The 25,236-nt window shown below is 39.2% G+C and overlaps 1 protein-coding gene across 3 annotated transcripts; it reads left to right on the plus strand.

Moving 5' to 3' along the window:
- The first annotated feature begins 6 nt into the window (after positions 1–6).
- On the plus strand, positions 7–24,895 carry LOC103518577. Of its 3 annotated transcripts, none has more exons than XM_026830335.1 (3): positions 7–208; positions 10,645–10,797; positions 24,363–24,600. In XM_026830335.1, the coding sequence occupies exons 1-3, from the start codon at positions 14–16 to the stop codon at positions 24,375–24,377; spliced, it is 363 nt and encodes a 120-aa protein (XP_026686136.1). In that variant the 5' UTR covers positions 7–13; the 3' UTR covers positions 24,378–24,600. The 3 variants fall into 3 exon arrangements, with proteins under 3 accessions (XP_026686136.1, XP_026686137.1, XP_026686135.1); XM_026830336.1 differs by lacking the exon at positions 7–208 and adding an exon at positions 24,715–24,895 and having other exon boundaries at positions 10,417–10,797; positions 24,363–24,380; XM_026830334.1 differs by lacking the exon at positions 7–208 and having other exon boundaries at positions 10,417–10,797.
- The last annotated feature ends 341 nt before the right edge of the window (positions 24,896–25,236 follow it).

Genomic DNA, 25,236 nt, shown 5'->3' on the forward strand with positions numbered 1-25,236 from the left:
GAACAGTCCACCAATGGGTCCCAAACCCAAAGGCAAAGCCCCCGCGGTCAAAGACTTCCTCACGGATCCAAATTTCACGGGTCAAATAGAAGACGCCCTGACACACACCAAGTTTATTCAAGACCAGCTCAAAATCACCCAACAGAATGTGACCAACTTTCGGCACCTGAAAAACCAGAAGGGATTTAATATGAAGGAGAAGATTGATCTGCTGAGTCATTCCATACAGAATGATTTGCGGGAGAAGCTGAAGGATTTGGAGGAGAAACACACGGATGTGTCGGGTGTACATTTGTACAATATGGTGAAAAATGACACAGGTATTCAAATGTTGAGAGTGTTCAATCTAGTTTTGTAGTGCGGAAAAGAAAATTTATCTGCTCTTATGGGATACAGACAAGACGTGTACATTTGTGTGTGTACTTCACTACAATATGGTGACAAAATGATACTATGTAGGTATTCAAATTTTGACAGTGTAGAATCTCGTTTTATAGAACGGAAAATGCACAAAGGAAAGCTTGAAATACGGGTTTGTTTACTAGTGTGGAGGCAGTGTTGCAAGTTTTGATGGGTTTTCCTCAAAATTTTAAAAATAGTTGTTGTTTTTTTCAATGGATTTTTAGTATGAAATTAGCGAAAACTATTGATTTTCAATTCAGTTAGTTCTGTATCTTCTAATTTGAATGGCAATCTTCTAACTAAACCATGTACACAATTATGATAAAAGCATTGATGTTACCATATGGCTGACGATAACAACTTCGATGAGTTGATAATACCATATGGATCTGCTGTAAATATGGTGAGTTTATTGAAACAGATGTGTGGAACTGTGTACACACACTGTGCCGAATAATTTCGGTGCTGCCTACGTGGTTCTCTCTGAAAATAATAGCTTTCTACAGCCAGATTGAGTTCAAAATACCGAAATACATAGATAAGAGACACTGGTACCAAACGAGTGGCTCGGTTAATTGTAGAACTCACTAAAAAAAGGGACTTTACGGTTACGGGGCTTCTAAAGGCCTCTTGGCTTTTCGAACGGCCTGGCCTTTCTAAATTTAACGAGCAAATGACATTTTCTTTTTTGCTGAGATTCATGATGAGATTTTTTCAGACCTACTAAGAGAAAAATCGTAGTGTTAAAACCTGGAACTCACTTGGCCACTTGGTTCGTTCCATTCCGCCTGCCTGGTCTGAAGGCAAGTGTTATAGACTCGGGGTGTTATCTTATCTCCCACCTTCTCAATGAGTTCCACTAATTCAAAGGTATTCAAAGGTTAAAACTTTGTACTTAACATTTCGCAGTATTTTGGAGTCGCATCAACTAATTTATTTATAGGTATTGGTTGTGTTGTTTTTAAAGGTATTTCTCCTGTATTGTTACATTATAACTTTTGGCGCTGGGGCTGGGCGTGGGCAATAGGAGGTTCAAAAAGGGAGGATGACAAAGTATTTGGGAAGAAAAGAAGATACATAGGTACAAGGAACATTGGATAGTGTAGGTAGTATTTGAGAATTGGGAGGAAGCGATGGGCGGTAAAGGAACGGGTGGATAGTGGGAAGAAGGAAAGGGATGAAGCTGGAACCCGGCAAAAAGGGGAAGTAGTGTATTAGGTAGGGAAGGAACAGCTAGAACTCGGGAAAGGAGAAGTAGTGTAGTAACTAGTAGGTGTGACAGATGACGGCGCTCTGTGCTACGCCAGGAGTTGTGTTACGGTCATTAGAAGCCATTTCTCTTCATTTGTAGACGTTTGCAGCAGTGTCGTCTGCAGTGATGCTGTTAGCTGCGAGTTTGCTCCTTTGCCAATATTTCCACTTTTAGTGCAAGATGATTTGCTCTATCCTTTGCTCCTTTGCCAATATTTCCACTTTTAGTGCAATATGATTTGCTCTATTCAAGACTGCAGGGAAGGGACTTTTCACAGTCTTATTCTGGCGTTATAGGGGGTATATTCTATTCTATTCTATTCCAATAAGTCTTCATTGTATACCATCTCTATAGGATTGTGATTATTGTTAGGTATATATTCCAGTAGTATTCGATTTATACCAGATCTGTTGGATCTATCATTATTTGCATTAAATACAGAGATGATAAGAGCCAAAAGCTCGAAACGGCTATCCAAGTATCCAGGGTTGTTCTAATGGCGTGAATGCTCAATAACTACTTAAGTTTTTGGGGACCATGATGTATACCATTTATAGCGTCGCGTCGTTGAGGTGAGCTTACGTTCCGCTGTAAGATGTTTATGAACAGCTTCCAATAGGGCTATCTGAAAGGGACTGACAAGAAACGCTGACGACCCTATTTAAGTAGGAAAAGGCTAGAAAAAAGGAGTGGCGTGTAACGATGAGAACACAACTTATTAGGCTGTCTATTATAAACAGTATAAACCTTGTTAGCCAAAGAAATATCAAGGCGAAGGATAGAATAGAATAGAATATACCTTGTTTATCTTGCCCGAATAGGACTGAAAAGTCCCTTTACCCCAGCAGGCTAAACAAGGACAAAGATACAACTCTGTACACGATACAACGTTCGATACCAGTCCCTCTACTTGAGTATTCTTCGGTCCAAATAATACGAATTTTGTCTTGATACCTTGTTAGTTAGTCAGTCAGTCAAAGAAATAAAAATAACAAGACGGGATAGGACAAAGATACAACGTTGTAAGATACAACTCTACAACATTGTACAAGATACAACTTTGTATTCTTCCATACGAGTAATCCATAGCATTTCAGACCAGTCCCCTCTACTTGAGTATTCTTCGGTCCAAATAATACGAATTTTGTCTTGATACCTTGTTAGTTAGTCAGTCAGTCAAAGAAATAAAAATAACAAGACGGGATAGGACAAAGATACAACGTTGTAAGATACAACTCTACAACATTGTACAAGATACAACTTTGTATATCGCCCGCATACTTTGCATTCTCTGTAGACCTGAATAATGTCTCCCACCATACGTTATTTCGGGGGGATATGCAATGCTATAGTAAATTCCTACTCAACTTTGTCAAGTTTTCTCAAGTTAAATTTTTGAGACAACTGAGCTTGGTTGAGGTACAGGTCTGAAATGTTTTCATCTCAAGGGTTTGTACCCAAAGTAAAGTCACACTTTGGTGTTCTATTGAAGTTGTGACAACGGCTTCTTACTTAGGTCCAAGATGTGAAAGAGTGGTTAGGTCATATAAATGTGTATTTTCGCCCCCCTTTGGTTTAGGCTCAGAATCAGAATTCCGGAAATGCGTTTTGACATTTTCTTTTTAACAAGCATCTTTCTAGGGCCATTTTTTCTGCATTCTCTGTAGACCTGAATAATGTCTTCTCCCATACGTTATTTCAGGGGGATATGAAATGCTACAGCAAATTCTCAACTTTGTTTCTACTCTTTCTTGATTAGGTATTTTTCAAGAAAAATGATCTAGGTTGAGGTACATTCATTACATTACTTTCGAAATCATAGTTGACCACGTCATTGGACAAATGGACACTTTACTAGTCTCACAAGCCTAAACCAAACACTAGCCCAGTGTTTCTTAATTAGTTTGGCCCGCGGAACCCTTTTCAAAAGGTGAAAATCTTTGCGGAACCCTGAACTTTCAAGATTGCACCCCCCACCCCCACACCCTTATTATAAAAATACAACAAGTTTTTTTTTTATAACAACATTTTATTTTCATTTATTACTATGGGAAGAGTGGTAGGTATTTCTGCATGCTTTTTTCCATTTTATCTAGTGTATGATTTTTCCAAAATATCTCGCGGAACCCTTGCCGTCAGCTCGCGGAGAAAGTTGAACACCCTGAATAGCATTTTGTTATTGTGTTCAGACCATTATGTTGCCGGCCTTGGGGTTTCGCTAAGTAGTACTCCTCACTAGGCTGCTACCAGTGATGACTATGACTAGTGTTGAAAATGTTGACATGTTAGAGGAAAAAGCAGCACGAAATTTTCCTTCAACCTATACTACGTGCATAGCGGGCTTAACTCCGTACAATCTGACCATCGAAAATTTGACCCGATTACTTTACTTTCCTTCCTATAGGATAAGGAAAGTAAAAATCATCACAATACTAAGCGGCCAAAATGCCGCCAACCGTTGCACCGATCTTAACCAAAAGTTTCGTGTTGTATCTTTGTCACATTTGGGGCTACATACCGAAATTTTCCTTTAGTGGGCTAACCTCGGAACACAAAAAGCCCACTCTGAGGAATAGGTGTAGAGTCAAACAACACTAGAGTTGACCTATAAGCTTATACGAACCTACATAGTGGTGGCAATACCGCGCTGAATACGACAGTTCCGGATGAATCACTGAAGTTAAGCAACGTTGCCCGTGGTTCGTATCCGAAAGGGAGACCATCTGGGACAGCCCGTGCTGCCGACTACTTCAGTGTGTACTCAGTACTTCTCAGCCTCGTGAGGACATTCATTGAAGAGTTGAGTTGGTTGAAATCCCTGAAAGAAAGTAAGGGATAAGAGTCCCACATAGCAGTTTATAGGCACGATGGACTTCACCAATGACTTAATGGGAGATTTCACTAACGGGAGAATTTTCAATCATCCAAAAAGGAGCTTTTAAGTAATGATCCAAAAAGGAGTTTTTAACGATCCAAAAGCAATACTTAGTAAAATCTTACATTAAGTCATTGGTGAAAGCCACTATAAGTATCTCTCACCTGCAAAAAGACAGAAGAAGAAAAAATCGGCTTCAAAGCGCCTTTCCTTTGTAAGTGCCCCTACTCTGCATGTCGAAGAGGATGTCTAATGAGAATACCTTACTCTTCTGACCAGCCTAGTTAGCTTAGTTGGTAGTGCGTCTGCCTTGTAAGCGCTAGGCCGCGGGTTCGATTCCCGCCCGGGGCGGATTTTGATGATTTGCTCTATTCAAGACTGCAAGAAAGGGACTTAGTCTTATTCTGGCGTTATAGGGGGTATATTCTATTCTATTCCAATAAGTCTTCATTGTATACCATCTCTCTAGGATTGTGATTATTGTTAGGTATATATTCCAGTAGTGTTCGATTTATACCAGATCTGTTGGATCTATCATTATTTTCATTAAATACAGAGATGATAAGAGCCAAAAGCTCGAAACGGCTATCTAAGTATCCAGGGTTGTTCTAATGGCGTGAATGCTCAATAACTACTTGAGTTTTTTAAGTTTTTGGGGACCATGATGAATACCATTAATTTATAGCGTCGCGTCGTAGAGGTGAGCTTACGTTCCGCTGTAAGATGTTTATGGAAGTTTCCAATAGGGCTACTTGGAAGAGACTGACAAGAAACGCTGACGACCCTATTTAAGTAAGAAAAGGCTAGGGTGAAGAAGTGGCGTGTAACGATGAGAACACAACTTATTAGGCTATCTATTATAAACAGTATAAACCTTGTTAGCCAAAGAAATATCAAGGCGAAGGATAGAATAGAATATACCTTGTTTATCTTGCCCGAATAGGACTGAAAAGTCCCTTTACCCCAGCAGTCTAAACAAGAACAAAGATATGTTGTAAGATACAACGTTGTATTCTTCCATAATCCATAGCATTTCAGACCAGTCCCCTCTACTTGAGTATTCTTCGGTCCAAAATCCTACCCTACCTACCTACCTACCTACCTACCTACCTACCTACCTACCTACCTACCTACCTACCCTACCTACCTACTCCAGTGGATCTGAAGCTATTTCTGTTATTGGATACCTATTAAACGTTCTGTACTTGCTGTACGTTTTATTATACATAGTATGTACCTACCTACCTACTCCAGTGGATCTGAAGCTATTTCTGTTATTGGATATTAAACGTTCTGTACTTGCTGTACGTTTTATTATACATAGTATGTACTTACCTACCTACTCCAGTGGATCTGAAGCTATTTCTGTTATTGGATATTAAACGTTCTGTACTTGCTGTACGTTTTATTATACATAGTATACCAGCTGGAAACTGATAGCGTCTATTTAAATTTTGATTTTCTCACAGACTGTTTTTTTTCCACCAAAATTCTCTAGAATCTCAAGTGAAAATGGCAATCTAGTCGATTTTTTTCCCTCTGTAAGTCCCATTTCCAACGTCAAATTGTTTACGATTTTCTCGAGTTTATCCGTTCCCCCCCTGTGTGTTGTCTGTGAACACTGACCTGAGACTGAAGAGCTTTGAAAGTAGAGAACGCAAGAAGCAAGAAACTTCGTTCCCTATTCAAGTCGAGATACAAAAAGAAAACAAGAACCGAGCAGTGGAATGAGAAACGAAGCCACATCTGACAACGTTGCACATTGTACGTGGCTGTGTGTGGTGGATGCTCGATCAATGTTCTTTTTTTTATGTACAGTGTTGCCACGTTGTAACCACATCAGCGTGTTTTTATATCATGGTGTTTTGAAGGAATTGAGTTTTTTTATAGGTGTGTTGTGTGTTATTTTTAGGTGTACCAAGAGAGATTGGGTTTTCGATTGTAGATCTTTGGACTTGGACTTACGTAGGAGGAATGATTTGGTGTGTTGAAGGTTTTCTGGTTTTTAGTCCGTCCTTCCTTTATTATTACAATAGTAATAAAAAGGTATAAGGGACGGACTATTGTATTCGCTTCGGTGTCGTCTGTGTGTGGTATGTCCCCATAGAAGGACTTTAGGACTTATCCAAACATAGTCGACCTTTATATCAAATTAAAGGTCTTTTTACCAGGAACACGAAAATGGTGGTGCAAACTTTGTCCAGAAAACCATAAAGCCAAAAATCCAAAAATGTACAGTGTTGCCACGTTGTAACCACATCAGCGTGTTTTTATATCATGGTGTTTTGAAGGAATTGAGTTTTTTTTTTTTATAGGTGTGTTGTGTGTTATTTTTAGGTGTACCAAGAGAGATTGGGTTTTCGATTGTAGATCTTGGGACTTGGACTTAAGTAGGAGGAATGATTTGGTGTGTTGAAGGTTTTCTGGTTTTTTGATAAAGGAATTTTTGGATCAGGGATTCAGGGTGTACCTCCACCTCCACTGCTCTGTATTGATTGTTGATTGGAAAAATTGTGGTTTGTCTTTGGTATTTTGTTTTGTTCGAAATAATTCATGGTCACCTTAGCAGCTTACGTCTGGTGGCTGGTCTCAAGTCTCAAGCTACTAGTCTAAAAACAAACATCTAAATACGTAGATATGATATCATTTGATGCTTGAATATCATTTGAGTACTAAGTTGTTCACCGTATTGATTTTATGGTAAATTGATGTTTCATCATATTTTGTTGGGTAGGTAGCTTGTGTAGGAAAATATAAAGTAATGTAATCGATTGAGAAAATTGTGAGGTAACAGAGAAGGTTCTCTTTTGAAATTTGTTAAAAAGACGAAAGAGAAAGGAAATCTGCTCAAAAGTTGATTGAATGGGACACGATTTAGCCGGTAGCTAAGGAGTTCTCTAAGGGAATTTAGGGATTAAAACGTGGGAGAAAAAAGATGGATGTGAATTTGGGAGAGGAAATTGGAAAATATTAATTTTCCTCCTGTAGCTTGTATAGGGAACTGAGGAACTTTTTTCTGTCATCAACCTTTTTTCAATTGATTTTATCTTTCCCAGTACTTACCTACCTCTGTAATGCTTGGGGTTTTCGAGTTTTAACAGGGTTGAAATGACAGAGACTGTATTAGGGCATATCTGATGAACTGATGACCAATCTTTCTAACAGGCATTATTCTTGGCATGACATGGATTCATAACCAAAGGGTAAGGGAATCTCAGTAAGCTCATAAAATAGGTGAGTCAGAATAAAAAAATGCAAATTTTGTAAGATTTTTTTTGCGAGGTTTGATAGAGGGGGCTATTACTGCTTTGCTGAGGTCTTATCGTGCCGAAGAGAGCCAGCCGTTTCGAGAACGAACCTCATATCTAACGCTGGTTGTTATCTTGGACACGTCCGTACGGAATATGGATACGTTTAAACACTATTTTTTAATAAGCTAGCATTACATGGAAACCATAGCTAAATTTGCTCCTATCTTTGTTAAGTTGACTCTAAATTTTGCTTGTAGCAAATAATCAGCAGTCTGGGACTTGACGTGTTGCTGAGTGTTCAAGGTGCCTCGTGAGGAAAGCCGAGCTGGTTCAATTCCCAGTGAAAAACGCGGAATATGGATACGTTTAAACACTATTTGATAAGCTAGCATTACATGGAAACAATAGCTAAATTTGCTCTCCTAGCTTTGTTAATTGTTGACTCTAAATTTTGCTTGTAGCAAAAAATCAGCAGTCTGGGACTTGACGTGTTGCTGAGTGTTCAAGGTGCCTCGTGAGGAAAGCCGAGCTGGTTCAATTCCCAGTGAAAAACGGCAGGCATGAAGCCCAATATGAGACCTGGGTAGTTAAAAGCCAGCCTCTCACATGTAAAAGTCCCTCTCATTTTTTGTGTCATTTCGTTTCATCTCGTTTGGAGTAGAAGAAAATGGACAGGCCCATTTCTGTTCAATTCTTATGATCTGTACATTCTGTGTAAATGAAGCGTTACCGGTTACCGTATATGAATCAAGCGTTAGCGTCCGTACACGTAAACGTTTAGTAGTGCGTAGAGAGCGGCATCGTTGTCTTTTATGAAAGAGAAACGAAAACTTGGCAAGAGTCATCTTTTCTCTTGAATCTGGCGCCGTCATTGAAAACAAGAGAAAACTTATGTGTACGTACAGCCCTCATTATGTAGGGAAAGTTGGGGTAACAGTAGTGACACATTTCGTACTTTCACTGTTCCTCCAAGGTTGGACTCGTTCTGGGGGTCGGAGGTTCGAGTTCCAGTAGCGACGTGAAAATTTAGTACCCAACAATGGAGAAGGAAATACATCCCAATAGTTTCTTTGTAATTAGTAAATAAAAAGTCAAATACACCCATATAATTTACCACAGTTTGCATATGTATGTTCGTCCCTTGTGAACATATTTGAATTGTGTCCAAAGGTCTGAAACATAAATTATTACAAGTAATACAAGTACATATGTATGTAGCTACCTGATACTCTCATATGTACATGTCTTATTATGCCGCATAGCATTCTATCGGAGGCATTGTAACTGTACCCAGTCCAGAGACGTGTAAGTAATTGAACGAACAAATCGAATTTCATGTTTTTAACATGACTATTTTTTGTTCAGTTTGTCTGCCTGTTTGTTGGCCACATCTCCTGAACCTATGGGAAGTTGGGCACCTCGCAGTGGCCCTTTTTCTGAGAGAGTTCTACAGATCTCTGATCTTCTAGTAATAGTTCTAATGCTGCTCGAATATGACTAAAAGTCTCTTTACCTCACCCTGGGTTAGCACTAATATATACTAGTAAATCTGTTCTAGAACAGGTAACATCGTAACTTCAACTGTTTTCTTGATTTAGGTTCCTCTTCTCCACCTCTCACGATCTTGTGCTTCGTCCTTTATTTCTTCAAATGTCCTTCCTTTCAATATGTCGGTCAGCATTCCGAATGTCTTCCTTCCTCTCGATCTCGTTCCTTCAATTCTTCCTTCTTGGGTTAGCACTATTACTGCAAAACTCTACCTCAGCCGTAGGCTACCTCTTATTACTCTCGAACTCTCAAACAGTATTGATGCACTTCGTTGAAATATACAGTGCATCTGGCATTGCATTCGTGTACCATGAACATACCTACTCCTGAACGCATCTGACATTGCATTCTGCTGTGTACCTACCTACTCCAGTGGATCTGAAGCTATTTCTGTTATTGGATATTAAACGTTCTGTACTTGCTGTACGTTTTATTATACATAGTATGTACAAGTACATACGTTTAAGATGGGAATGATGAGATGTATTTAGCAACGCGCAATGCTATTTTCAGGTTCAATAGCCCAGAATTTTGCTGGTCATGTTGCTATCGTGTTATTGGACATTGAGACTCCGCTACATATTAGTCTATGGCCGACCAACTTGTCCAAGCAACTGCTTAATGTCCAAGCTACTACTTCATGTCCAAGCTACTACTTAATGTCCTGGCAAATAGGTACTTGCTACTCTTGGTAGACATTCCTGGTTTAATGCTGAAGAGAATTGCCAGGTGTTCTTCTCTACTTGACGATTAAGACGACAAATTACTCGGGGAATGAGTGTGTCTATTGAGGTGTACTCTTGCAATGTTCAGTAGTTCCTAGCTAAAATGTAAACTACATACATCACATAATTTGGATGTTGAAATTTTTTCCCTTCCAGACCATCTTTCCACACGCTGTCGGGGATCTTGCTGAAGGGCATTAGGTATAAATTTTACAGGACAAAGTTCCAGAGATCAGAGAACCATCCATCCTCGTGTTGTCTCTACTGGCTAGCTCCAGTCATTAGTGAAACTACAAAAATCAAGTACAGAAATCCGTTCATCGCACCAAACTACAACACTCGCTCACACATAAACAGTTTAAATCCAAACATAAATATTAGGTGAATAGTCTACCAATGGGTCCCAAACCCAAAGGCAAAGCGCCCGCGGTCAAAGACTTCCTCACGGATCCAAATTTCACCGGTCAGATAGAAGACGCCCTGACACACACCAAGTTTATTCAAGACCAGCTCAAAATCACCAAACAGAATGTGACCAACTTTCGGCACCTGAAAAACCAGAGGGGATTTGATATGAAGGAGAAGATTGATCTGCTGAGTCATTCCATACAGAATGATTTGCGGGAGAAGCTGAAGGATTTGGAGGAGACGACAAAAACCGTGAGGAATACGTTCGGGATTGCCGATCCGACGGCGTTTGACACTGTGGAATTGAACAAATTGGACGTGGAAATGTGTAGTATTAAACCTAATCCCTTCAATAAGCTACCTTGTTGAGTTAAGCCCAAGTTGAAGTCCTTCAGTGTTGTTTTCCCTCGCACTTGGGTCTGTATTTCACACAAACAAGCTGTTATCACCTGGCCTTATCAGTAGAACGAGTGCCAACTTGTCCAAGCAACTGCTTAATGTCCAAGCTACTACTTAATGTCCTGGTAAATAGGTACTTGATACTCTTGGTAGACATTCAGACATTCCTGGTTTAATGCTGAAGAGAATTGCCAGGTGTTCTTCTCTACTTGGCGATTAAGATGACAAATTACTCGGGGAATGAGTGTGTCTATTGAGGTGTACTCTTGCGATGTTCGGTAGTTCCTTGCTAAATTTAAACTACCTACTTCAGTTGATGTTGAATTTAGAATATTTTTTTTTTTCCCTTCAGAGACCATGATCTTTTCACTTATGAACCTTATGCGCACATCCTCAACTACCGTGGTACCGTCTACGCTGCTCTATTAGGGATCTTGCTGAATGACATTAGGTATACATTTTACAGGACAAAGTTTCAAAGATAAGAGAACCTTCCATCCTCGTGTTCTATCTACTGGCTAAGCGGCTAGCAATAGTGTTCAAAATTCATCCTAAATGAAGCACAGACATCTCTGCGTCGCCGTAGGAGGAATGATTTGGTGTGTTGAAGGTTTTCTGGTTTTTTGATACCTAAAGGAATTTTTGGATCAGGCAGGGTGTACCTCCACTGTTCTGTATTGATTGTTGATTGGAAAAATTGTGGTTTGTCTTTGGTATTTTGTTTTGTTCGAAATAATTCATGGTCACCTTAGCAGCTTACGTCTGGTGGCTGGTCTCAAGTCTCAAGCTGCTAGTCTAAAATCTAAAAACAAACATCTAAATATGTAGATATGATATCATTTGATGCTTGAATATCATTTGAGTACTAAGTTGTTCACCGTATTGATTTTATGGGAAATTGATGTTTCATCATATTTTGTTGGGTAGGTAGCTTGTGTAGGAAAACATAAAGTAATGTAATCGATTGAGAAAATTGTGAGGTAACAGAGAAGGTTCTCTTTTGAAAATTGTTAAAAAGACGAAAGAGAAAGGAAACCTGCTCAAAAGTTGATTGAATGGGATACGATGTAGCAGGTAGATAAGGAGTTCTCTAAGGGTATTCAGGGATTAAAACATGGGAGAAAAAAGATGGATGTGAATTTGGGAGAGGAAATTGGAAAATATTAATTTTCCTCTTGTAGCTTGTAAAGGGAACTGAAGAACTTTTTTCTGTCATACGTTTTTCAATTGATTTTATCTTTCCCAGTACTTACATACCTCTGTAATGCTTGGGGTTTTCGAGTTTTAACAGGGTTCAAATGACAGAGACTGTATTAGGGCATATCTGATGAACTGATGACCAATCTTTCTAACTGGCATTATTCTTGGCATGACATGGATTCATAACCAAAGGGTAAGGGAATTGCTTGAATGGGACTGAAAAGTCCCCTTACACTAGTAACTAGACTACAAAGTAGGTATAGGTACCTACCGACTATTATTTTGGTCAAATTCTGGAAAAATAATGACAAAAATTCATATCTTGACCTTTATTCTTTTATTAGGCGATTGTCTTGACCACTACTGTACACACCTGGGGATTAAATCATTAAAGAGGTAGCTAAAGGCCGAAATGTTAATGATCTCCCTACACATCTCTGTATTTTTTCTTACTTTCTATTGAAAGCCAACCTAATTAACTTCGAGGGTAGTGCATCTGTCTTGTAAGCGGTAGGTTCGATTCCCGTCCGGGGTGGATTTTTTTCCTACACAGATGAGGGGTTCGTTCTCGATCCTGATTCTTAGACTAAAAAGTCCCTTTACCCTAGCAGTAGGTATATTACAAAGTAGGTATGTACCTACTATTATTTTGGTCAAATTCTGGAAAAATAATGACAAAAATTCATACTTTAACCCCACAATCTCCTGTTTATTAGGCGATTGTCTTGCCCACTACTGTATACACCTGGGGGGATTAAAGAGGTAGCTAAAGGCCGAAATGTTAGTGATCTCCCTACACATCTCTGTATTTTCGTTACTTTCTATTGAAAGCCAACCTAATTAACTTCGAGGGTAGTGCGTCTGTCTTGTAAGCGGTAGGTTCGATTCCCGTCCGGGGTGGATTTTTTTCCTACACAGATGAGGGGTTCGTTCTCGATCCTGATTCTTCGATTCTTCCCTCTTGTCTTTCAGGACGATATGACCTTAGCTGTAGCAGTTACAGCTCCCTCTATCAGACCTCCTAAAAAATCTATTTACCCCCGAGTCTACACTCAAGTTCTTGGTCCATTGAACTATAGAATTCCTTTAAAAAAATGAGGATGAAATTCCATGCCTAGCCTGATATTGAACCCTTCTGTTTACCAGACGACCGCCATGACCACTATACCACCAAGATGAGCAAAAATAAGTACCTAGAGAGAGGGAGATAAAACGATCTTCCTACACGCTTAGATAACCTCTTGGTGTCTGGGTCTGAAGAGATTATGCAGAATTGTGTGTTTGTTATCAGAGGTCGGTGTTGACGTTAGCTGTCTGGCCAGTGATGCAACCCTATCTGTTTCCTCTTTAGATTTCTGCACTACCGACAAAAAACATACGTACAGAGATTGTACAGGGTGTTTAAACTATGAAATTACTGTAGATAATACGTACAGAGTTTTACAAGGTGTTGAATCTGAAGTAGACCTGCCCCTCTGGGTCACCGAAATATGTTGGGCAAGTATGAAAATGGGACAGCCCATTCAATAAACGAATGTCTTTTAAATATATGATTCTTTTAAATAAATTGATTATTTTCTTTTTACTTTTTGAATGAAAATATGTTTTTCATTTTTTGTTCATCGGGGGAATAGAACTATACCTTTTTTTCTATCGGGGGAATAGAATCATACACTTCTGGCTTCAAATTTTGCAATCGGGGGAATCGGTATGAAATCGGGTGAATTGAATGCTGTCCAAAAAGTCAAATACACCCATATTTACCACAGTTTGCATATGTACGTTCGTCCCTTGTGAACATATTTGAATTGTGTACAAAGGTCTGAATATAAATTACTACAAGTAATACAAGTACATATGTAGGCTACCTGATACTTACATATGTACATGTCATAATATGCCGCATAGCATTCTATCGGAGGCACTGTAACTGTACCCAGTCCAGAGACGTGTAATTGAACGAACAAATCGAATTTCATGTTTTTAGCATGACTATTTTTTGTTCAGTTTGTCTGCCTGTTTGTTGGCCACATCTCCTAAACCTATGGGAAGGGCACCTCGTAGTGGCCCTTTTTCTGAGAGAGTTCTACAGATCTCTGATCTTCTAGTAATAGTGGCTTACCTTATTTTATAGTTGACTAGGGTTCTTAGTTGGGGATTATTATTTACACCGACTCGAGTTTCGCCTCACTCGTAGGCTTTTTCAAGATGACTGAGGTTGGTTTGTTGTTTGCGTAGGTGTTGGGCGTGCATTGTGATCTTGAATCAGCTGTTCAGTATCATAGACTAAAGATGGAAGAGTGTCTATTACCGCGTTTAGATTCAAATTTCTTCTGACCGACTCGTAGATGTAAATTTGTTCGTAGCTCATGACTTCACGGTATTTCTTCCCTTTGTATAAGACCTCTATTTTAGTCTTCTTGTAGGCATGGCCTTCATCAATTAGGTGGTCAGACCACCTAATTGATGATAAGGTAAGCTATTATCTAATTTAGGTGTCTAATATGAATCTAATTAATAATAATTCTAGTAATAGTTCTAATGCTGCTCGAATATGACATGACTAAAAGTCTCTTTACCTCACCCTGGATTAGCACTATTGCTGTCAAACTCTACCTCAGCCGTAGGCTACCTCTTATTACTGTCGAACTCTCAAACAGTGTGGATGCACTTCGTTGAAATATACAGTGCATCTGGCATTGCATTCTGCTGTGTACCTACTCCAGTGGATCTGAAGCTATTTCTGTTATTGGATATTAAACGTTCTGTACTTGCTGTACGTTTTATTATACATAGTATGTACATACGTTTAAGATAGGAATGATGTGAGATGTATTTAGCAACGCGCTATGCCATTTTCAGGTTCAATAGCCCAGAATTTTGCTGGTCATGTTGCTATCGTGTTATTGGACATTGAGACTCCGCTACATATTAGTCTATGGCCCTTGTTAAAGAAATAGCGAAGGGCGTCCACTCAAAATTTTTTGAAGCCAAAACCAAATATCAGTCAGTCCAAAGCAATCACCCTAGAGCTGATCGAGAGGCTGACGAAAAACTCATAAAAAAACATTACCTACATTCATTTGACCCGATCTGGGGTCCTTTGATCGGGGGCCCTTTAGGGGCCCTTTTTTCAATGACTTCTACTTCTAAAGTTTACTTGAACCACTGGTTGAAAATACGAGTATTTATTATTTTTAATTTTTATCTACCAGCTGGAAACTGATAGCGTCTATTTAAATTTTGATTTTCTCACAGACTATTTTTTTTCCCACCAAAATTCTCTAGAATCTCAAGTGAAAATGGCAAACGAGAAACTAGTCGATTTTTTTCCCTCTGAAAATCCCATTTCCAACGTCAGTCAATCGTTTACGATTTTCTCGAATTTATCCGTTCCCTCCCTGTGTGTTGTCTGTGAACACTGACCTGAGACCTGAGACTGAAGAGCTTGGAAAGATGGAAAGTAGAGAACGCAAGAAGCAAAAAACTTCGTTCCCTATTCAAGTCGAGATACAAAAAGAAAACAAGAACCGAGCAGTGGAATGAGAAATGAAGCCACATCTGACAACGTTGCACATTGTACGTGGCTGTGTGTGGTGGATGCTCGATCAATGTTCTTTTTTTTATGTACAGTGTTGCCACGTTGTAACCACATCAGCGTGTTTTTATATCATGGTGTTTTGAAGGAATTGAGTTTTTTTATAGGTGTGTTGTGTGTTATTTTTAGGTGTACCAAGAGAGATTGGGTTTTCGATTGTAGATCTTGGGACTTGGACTTAAGTAGGAGGAATGATTTGGTGTGTTGAAGGTTTTCTGGTTTTTTGATAAAGGAATTTTTGGATCAGGGATTCAGGGTGTACCTCCACCTCCACTGCTCTGTATTGATTGTTGATTGGAAAAATTGTGGTTTGTCTTTGGTATTTTGTTTTGTTCGAAATAATTCATGGTCACCTTAGCAGCTTACGTCTGGTGGCTGGTCTCAAGTCTCAAGCTACTAGTCTAAAAACAAACATCTAAATACGTAGATATGATATCATTTGATGCTTGAATATCATTTGAGTACTAAGTTGTTCACCGTATTGATTTTATGGGAAATTGATGTTTCATCATATTTTGTTGGGTAGGTAGCTTGTGTAGGAAAATATAAAGTAATGTAATCGATTGAGAAAATTGTGAGGTAACAGAGAAGGTTCTCTTTTGAAAATTGTTAAAAAGACGAAAGAGAAAGGAAACCTGCTCAAAAGTTGATTGAATGGGATACGATGTAGCAGGTAGATAAGGAGTTCTCTAAGGGTATTCAGGGATTAAAACATGGGAGAAAAAAGATGGATGTGAATTTGGGAGAGGAAATTGGAAAATATTAATTTTCCTCTTGTAGCTTGTAAAGGGAACTGAAGAACTTTTTTCTGTCATACGTTTTTCAATTGATTTTATCTTTCCCAGTACTTACATACCTCTGTAATGCTTGGGGTTTTCGAGTTTTAACAGGGTTCAAATGAGCAAAACTGGGACCGTTCGTACCATGATATGGTTGTATCTTCATCTCTCAAACATATACCGCCCTATGTACTTAAGTAGGTACATACAAACTTTTCCATTATTCCATTTTGTGCAGAATAAATTGCACGGTAATTCATGTACCATAATATGGTTGTATCTGCATCTCTCAAACATATACCGCCCTATGTACTTAAGTAGGTACATACAAACTTTTCCATCATTCCATTTTGTGCAGAATAAATTGCACGGTAATTCAATCAATCGATCCCTTGCTCTCAGTATCGTGTTTGCGTTTTATATTGCTCCCCCATTTTTTTTTTTTTTCAATTTCTGTTTTTACGATATTTTTGAGTCGTAAAAATCGCCCATAAAATCATATATGAAGGCTGCCAGACATTAAAAAAATAGAACGAGTGTTGATAACACGTTTGAGAAAACACACAATGAGTGCTTGTTGGTTTTTTAATCACACATCAAGGAAGAATGAGCGCTGTGTGACAGATGTCAGATATTATTAAGCTGGAATTTTTCGCCGTTTTTACCCGTGTTATACCTGTGATTAGATATACAAATAACAAATAATAACCTCCAACGCAGAAGATGTGATGTGATGTGTTTCACAATTATGAAAGACACTTTTTTTTCAAGAGGTTTGACAGAGGGAACTGTAAATGCTACCAAGGTTTTATCATCCCGCATTGGAAGAGAGAAGGAAAGCAGGATAGGAGAAAGCCAGCCGTTCCGAGAACGAACCTTATCTGTATAGGATGATATCCGCCCCAGGCGGGAATTGAACCCGCAACCTAGCGCTTAGGCAGACGCGCTACCAACCAAGCTAACCGGGCCGGCTGTACCTAAACTGTATACCTACCTGGTCGTAAGTGTTGTATGGCTATTTGGCTAAGTATAAGTTGCTAAGGTTTATATGGCGAAGTATATCGTGCTAAGTGCTGTATTGTGTAGGAAAAGGAAATTGTTTTCCGTTCTGTAACTCAAGATATCTCCACTTTCTTAACACGTCGCGTATCGTAATAGAAGAACTTGCTCACATTATGATGTAATCCTACACTATGCAATATGCATACTGATATGAAAGACACTTTTTTTTCAAGAGGTTTGACAGAGGGAACTGAAAATGCTACTAAGGTTTTATCATCCCGAATTGGAAGAGAGAAGGAAAGCAGGATAGGAGAAAGCCAGCCGTTCCGAGAACGAACCTTATTTGTATAGGATGATATCCGTCCCGGGCGGGAATTGAACCCTCGACCTAGCGCTTAGGCAGACGAGCTACCAACCAAGCTAACCGGGCCGGCTGTACCTAAACTGTATACCTACCTGGTCGTAAGTGTTGTATGGCTAAGTATAAGTTGCTAAGGTTTATATGGCAAAGTATATCGTGCTAAGTGCTGTATTGTGTAGGAAAAGGAAATTGTTTTCCGTTCTGTAACTCAAGATCTCTCCACTTTCTCATAATATGGTTGTATCTGCATCTCTTAAACATATACCGCCCTATGTACTTAAGTAGGTACATACAAACTTTTCCATTATTCCATTTTGTGCAGAATAAATTGCACGGTAATTCAATCAATCGATCCCTTGCTCTCAGTATCGTGTTTGCGTTTTATATCGCTCCCCCATTTTTTTCAATTTCTGTTTTTACGATATTTTTGAGTCGTAAAAATCGCCCATAAAATCATATATGAAGGCTGCCAGACATTAAAAAAAGGAGAGAATCATGAGGCTATAAATAAACCGTAATGAGTTTTAGGTGAGCAGCTAGGCAGTTAGTTCGCTAATGTTAGTTTATAATGCTCGAGTGAGACTAAAAAGTCCCTTTACCCTAGCACTAGGTATATTACAAAGTAGGTATGTACCTACTATTATTTTGGTCAAATTCTGGAAAAATAATGACAAAAATTCTTTCTTTAACCCCACAATCTCCTGTTTATTAGGCGATTGTCTTGACCACTACTGTACACACCTGGGGATTAAAGAGGTAGCTAAAGGCCGAAATGTTAATCATCTCCCTACACATCTCTGTATTTTCGTTACTTTCTTTGAAAGCCAACCTAATTAACTTCGAGGGTAGTGCGTCTGTCTTGTAAGCGGTAGGTTCGATTCCCGTCCGGGATGGATTTTTTTCCTACACAGATGAGGTTCGTTCTCGATCCTGATTCTTCGATTCTTCCCTCTTGTCTTTCAGGACGATATGACCTTGGCTTTAGCAATAAAATTACAGTTCCCTCTATCAAACCTCCTAAAAAATCTATTTACCCCCGAGTCTACCTCTAGTTCTTGGTCCATCGAACTGTAGAATTCCTTTTAAAAAAATGAGGATGAAATTCCATGCCTAGCCTGATATTGAACCCTTCTGTTTACCAGACGACCGCCATGACCACTATACCACCAAAAAAAAAATCTATTTACCCCCGAGTCTACCTCTAGTTCTTGGTCCATTGAACTGTAGAATTCCTTTAATAAAATGAGGATGAAATTCCATGCCTAGCCTGATATTGAACCCTTCTGTTTACCAGACGACCGCCATGACCACTATACCACCAAGATGAGCAAAAATAAGTACCTAGAGAGAGGGAGATAAAGCGATCTTCCTACACGCTTAGATAACCTCTTGGTGTCTGGGTCTGAAGAGATTATGCGGAATTGTGTGTTTGTTATCAGGTCGGTGTTGACGTTAGCTGTCTGGCCAGTGATGCAACCCTATCTGTTTCCTCTTTAGATTTCTGCACTACCGACAAAAAACATACACGATCTTCCTACACGCTTAGATAACCTCTTGGTGTCTGGGTCTGAAGAGATTATGCAGAATTGTGTGTTTGTTATCAGAGGTCGGTGTTGACGTTAGCTGTCTGGCCAGTGATGCAACCCTATCTGTTTCCTCTTTAGATTTCTGCACTACCGACAAAAAACATACGTACAGAGATTGTACAGGGTGTTTAAACTGTGAAACTACTGTAGATAATATGTACAGAGTTTTACAAGGTTTTGAATCTGAACTAGACCTGGCCCTCTGTGCCACCGAAATGTGTTGGGCAAGTACAAGTATGAAAATGGGACAGCCCATTCAAAATCAAGAGTTAAGTATGGTGGAACAGACTTCTTTCTTTTTTCTTCCCCTTTTCCCGTGTACAGACGGGGTCGGCCTTTTTCGTCAGCCTCTCAGTGAGCCCTAACTAGGGTGATTGCTTTGGGCTGACGTTTGGTTTTGGCTACAAATTTTACGAGTGGATGCCCTTCGCACTCAACCTTTGCTATGCTGTATACCTACCTGGTCGTAAGTGTTGTATGGCTAAGTGTAAGTAGTTGCTGAGGTTTATATGGCGAAGTATATCGTGCTAAGGTTTGTATGGCAAAGTATATCGTGCTAAGTGCTGTATTGTGTAGGAAAAGGAAATTGTTTTCCGTTCTGTAACTCAAGATCTCTCCACTTTCTTAACACGTCGCGTATCGTAATAGAAGAACTTGCTCACATTATGATGTAATCCTACACTATGCAATATGCATACTGAGTATTTCTTTAGCAAGGGAATATGGTGAAACAGACAAACATGTAAAGTGTATCAACGAGGTACTCATACTTCCTTACGAGGTTAGTGCAGTATAAATAGGGTGACCATATTTTTTTTGGCCCAAAGCGGGACGCAGTCCTTTTTGGACGAATGGGGGGGGGTGAGGTACATGCATACTGAGGGAAATTTTATCAGAACGTTGTAGGGGGATAACTATGTTGCTTGCTGTGATTATGAAATGACTCCGCGTGCTATGTTGAAATTCTTTGTGGATAGGGAGGGTTTTTTGCTTTTCTAGATAGACTTGAAGTTTACAGGGTGATTTGCAAGTGGTTTCTTACAAGGTTAGTGGGTAGAAGGATAGATGAACAAGAAACGCTGGTTGTTATCTTGGACACGTCCGTATGGAATATGGATACGTTTAAACACTATTTGTTAAGCTAGCATTACATGGAAACCATAGCTAAATTTGCTCTCCTAGCTTTGTTAATTGTTGACTCAAAATTTTGCTTGTAGCAAATAATCAGCAGTCTGGGACTTGACGTGTTGCTGAGTGTTCAAGGTGCCTCGCGAGCTGGTTCAATTCCCAGTGAAAAACGGCAGGCATGAAGCCCAATATGAGACCTGGGTAGTTAAAAGCCAGCCTCTCACATGTAAAAGTCCCTATCATTTTTTGTGTCATTTCGTTTCATCTCGTTTGGAGTAGAAGAAAATGGACAGACCCATTTCTGGTCAATTCTTATGATCTGTATATTCTGTGTAAATGAAGCGTTACCGTATTTGAATCAAGCGTTAGCGTCCGTACACGTAAACGTTTAGTAGTGCGTAGAGAGCGGCATCGTTGTCTTTTATAAAAGAGAAACGAAAACTTGGCAAGAGTCATTTTTTCTCTTGAATCTGGCGCCGTCATCAAAAACAAGAGAAAACTTATGTGTACGTACAGCCCTCATTATGTAGGGAAAGTTGGGGTAAGAGTAGTGACACATTTCGTACTTTCACTGTTCCTCCAAGGTTGGACTCGTTCCGGGGGTCGGAGGTTCGAGTTCCAGTAGCGACGTGAAAATTTAGTACCCAACAATGGAGAAGGAAATAGATCCCTATAGTTTCTTTATAATTAGTAAATAAAAAGTCAAATACACCCGTATTTACTACAGTTTGCATATATGTACGTTCGTCCCTTGTGAACATATTTGAATTGTGTCCAAAGGTCTGAAACATAAATTACTACAAGTAATACAAGTACATATTATGTAGCTACCTGATACTTACATATGTACATGTCATAATATGCCGCATAGCATTCTATCGGAGGCACTGTAACTGTACCCAGTCCAGAGACGTGTAATTGAACGAACAAATCGAATTTCATGTTTTTAACATGACTTGATAAGGAGAACCATGTCTTTTCAATTTTTATGGCACAACCATGTCTTTCCAATTTTTAGCCCCAGATTTATATTTTTATATATTATAGTTTTAACCTTATACCTACCCTCTTTCTGTGATCTCCTCTAGTCTTCTGTGTTCAGTGTACCTCGTTTAGTGTTTAGTGTTTCCTGTAGCCCTGATGATGGAGGGAGTGCCTCCGAAACATGTCGGCTTTTAACAAATAAACTATAATAATTCTTTGAAGTTCTGCAAAATATATCTGCCTTTTTGGTTCTCCTTATTAAGTTGACCGAAAGAACTTATATATAATGACTGCTGAAACCCTCCAAGAGTTTAACATGACTATTTTTTGTTCAGTTTGTCTGCCTGTTTGTTGGCCACATCTCCTGAACCTATGGGAAGTTGGGCACCTCGTAGTGGCCCTTTTTCTGAGAGAGTTCTACAGATCTCTGATCTTCTAGTAATAGTTCTAATGCCGCTCGAATATGACTAAAAATGTAAATAAATGTAAATGCAGTTTCATTGTGTTATTATGTCACAACTTTGGTGCTCACTGCAGCATTTTAGGATTTTCCCAATATCTCAATAATCCTAAAATCCAATGTTTACCTACCATGCTGGCACCGGTCGCTATGCGCATTATATTACATAGCTACTCATTTTCCTCACAAGGCTGAGTGGGCCCCGCAACAGCCAGTCACGGTATCAATCATTTGCATGATACAAATTTCTTGACCCCGCCGGGAATCGAACCCGGGCCTCCCGCTCTGAAGCTATTTCTGTTATTGGATATTAAACGTTCTGTACTTGCTGTACGTTTTATTATACATAGTATGTACTTACCTACCTACTCCAGTGGATCTGAAGCTATTTCTGTTATTGGATATTAAACGTTCTGTACTTGCTGTACGTTTTATTATACATAGTATGTACTTACCTACCTACTCCAGTGGATCTGAAGCTATTTCTGTTATTGGATATTAAACGTTCTGTACTTGCTGTACGTTTTATTATACATAGTATGTACTTACCTACCTACTCCAGTGGATCTGAAGCTATTTCTGTTATTGGATATTAAACGTTCTGTACTTGCTGTACGTTTTATTATACATAGTATGTACTTACCTACCTACTCCAGTGGATCTGAAGCTATTTCTGTTATTGGATATTAAACGTTCTGTACTTGCTGTACGTTTTATTATACATAGTATGTACTTACCTACCTACTCCAGTGGATCTGAAGCTATTTCTGTTATTGGATATTAAACGTTCTGTACTTGCTGTACGTTTTATTATACATAGTATGTACTTACCTACCTACTCCAGTGGATCTGAAGCTATTTCTGTTATTGGATATTAAACGTTCTGTACTTGCTGTACGTTTTATTATACATAGTATGTACTTACCTACCTACTCCAGTGGATCTGAAGCTATTTCTGTTATTGGATATTAAACGTTCTGTACTTGCTGTACGTTTTATTATACATAGTATGTACTTACCTACCTACTCCAGTGGATCTGAAGCTATTTCTGTTATTGGATATTAAACGTTCTGTACTTGCTGTACGTTTTATTATACATAGTATGTACTTACCTACCTACTCCAGTGGATCTGAAGCTATTTCTGTTATTGGATATTAAACGTTCTGTACTTGCTGTACGTTTTATTATACATAGTATGTACATACGTTTAAGATAGGAATGATGTGAGATGTATTTAGCAACGCGCTATGCTATTTTCAGGTTCAATAGCCCAGAATTTTGCTGGTCATGTTGCTATCGTGTTATTGGACATTGAGACTCCGCAACATATTAGTCTATGGCCGGCCAACTTGTCCAAGCAACTGCTTAATGTCCAAGTTACTACTTCATGTCCAAGCTACTACTTAATGTCCTGGCAAATAGGTACTTGGTACTCTTGGTAGACATTCCCGGTTTAATGCTGAAGAGAATTGCCAGGTGTTCTTCTCTACTTGACGATTAAGACGACAAATTACTCGGGGAATGAGTGTGTCTATTGAGATGCACTCTTGCAATGTTCAGTAGTTCCTCGCTAAATTTAAATTACCTACTTCAGTTGATGTTGACTTTAGAATATTTTTTTTTCCCTTCCGAGACCATGATCTTTTCACTTATGAACCTTATGCGCACATCCTTAACTACCGTGGTACCGTCCACGCTGCTCTATTAGGGATCTTGCTGAATGACATTAGGTATACATTCTACAGGACAAAGTTTCAAAGATCAGAGAACCATCCATCCTCGTGTTCTATCTACTGGCTAAGCGGCTAGCAATAGTGTTCAAAATTCATCCTAAATGAAGCACAGACATCTCTTCGTCGCTTCAGTAAGCTCATAAAATAGTTGAGTCAGAATAAAAAAATGCAAATTATGTAAGATTTTTTTTGGAGAGGTTTGATAGAGGGGGCTATTACTGCTTTGCTGAGGTCTTATCGTGCCGAAGAGAGCCAGCCGTTTCGAGAACGAACCTCATATCTTCTTCGTCGCGTCACGCCAAACTACACTCCTCCACTCATAAACACAAACATTGGTGAACAGTCCACCAATGGGTCCCAAACCCAAAGGCAAAGCCCCCGCGGTCAAAGACTTCCTCACGGATCCAAATTTCACCGGTCAAATAGAAGACGCCCTGACACACACCAAGTTTATTCAAGACCAGCTCAAAATCACCAAACAGAATGTGACCAACTTTCGGCACCTGAAAAGTAAAAAAATCCCTTCAATGAGCAGCTACCTTGTTGAGTTAAGCTCACGTTAAAGTCCTTCAGTGTTGTTTTCCCTCGCACTTGGGTCTGTATTTCACACAAACAAGCTGTTATCACCTGGCCTTATCAGTAGAACGAGTTGTGGAAATGTGTAGTATAAAACCTTTGCTTTGATAGGTACTGTGGAATTGAAACCTTTGCTTTGATAGGTACCGTTTTGATACTGTGGAATTGAACAAATTGGACGTGGAAATGTGTAGTATTAAACCTTTGCTTTGATAGGTACTGTGGAATTGAAACCTTTGCTTTGATAGGTACCGTTTGATACTGTGGAATTGAACAAATTGGACGTGGAAATGTGTAGTATTAAACCTTTGCTTTGATAGGTACTGTGGAATTGAACATTAAACTTTGCTTTGATACTGTGGTACAAACTACAAACTCAACTTGAAAATATTTATGCTTTCGATTTGGACATTAATTTGATTGCGTTTTGTTTGTCTGATTTTAGGTAAGTTCAAGGATCATAATCAATAAGGGTATTTGGGGTGGCATTGGAGAAGGGTACTTGTTGTCGTAGAACTGACATGCTCAAATTGTAAGTAAAACCAGTAAAAGGAGCTTTTTTTTAAATTTAAGATAGGTACGAGTAATTTATGTATTTAGAAGTAAAAGACTGATAGTGTACCTGATTTGCCAAGAAGAAGAAAATCTACAAAAGGAGATGAAATTGAAACAATTGTAAATGCAGTTTCTTTGTGTTATTATGTCACAAAACTTTGGTGCTCACTGTAGCATTGTAGGATTTTCCCAATATCTCACTAATCCTAACATCCAATGTTTACCTACCATGCTGGCACCGGTCGCTATGCGCATTTACATGTCATAGCTACTCATTTTCCTCACGAGGCTGAGTGGACCCCGCAACAGCCAGTCACGGAATCAATCACTTGCATGATACAAATTTCTTGACCCCGCCGGGAATCGAACCCGGGTCTCCCGCGTGCAAGGCGAGCGCAGTGACCACTACGCC

This window comes from Diaphorina citri, unplaced genomic scaffold (assembly GCF_000475195.1).
Source record: "Diaphorina citri unplaced genomic scaffold, Diaci psyllid genome assembly version 1.1 scaffold2257, whole genome shotgun sequence".
In the NCBI taxonomy this organism is placed as follows: Eukaryota; Metazoa; Arthropoda; class Insecta; order Hemiptera; family Psyllidae; genus Diaphorina; species Diaphorina citri.

What these genes read in the sequence shown, in the direction of transcription:
- LOC103518577 (XM_026830335.1), top strand. Translation starts at nt 14, where the DNA reads ATGGGTCCCAAACCCAAAGGCAAAGCCCCCGCGGTCAAAGACTTCCTC. An exon ending in ATATGAAGGAGAAGATTGAT is followed by an intron (nt 209 to 10,644) that starts CTGCTGAGTCAT and finishes GAGAAGATTGAT; the next exon opens with CTGCTGAGTCATTCCATACA.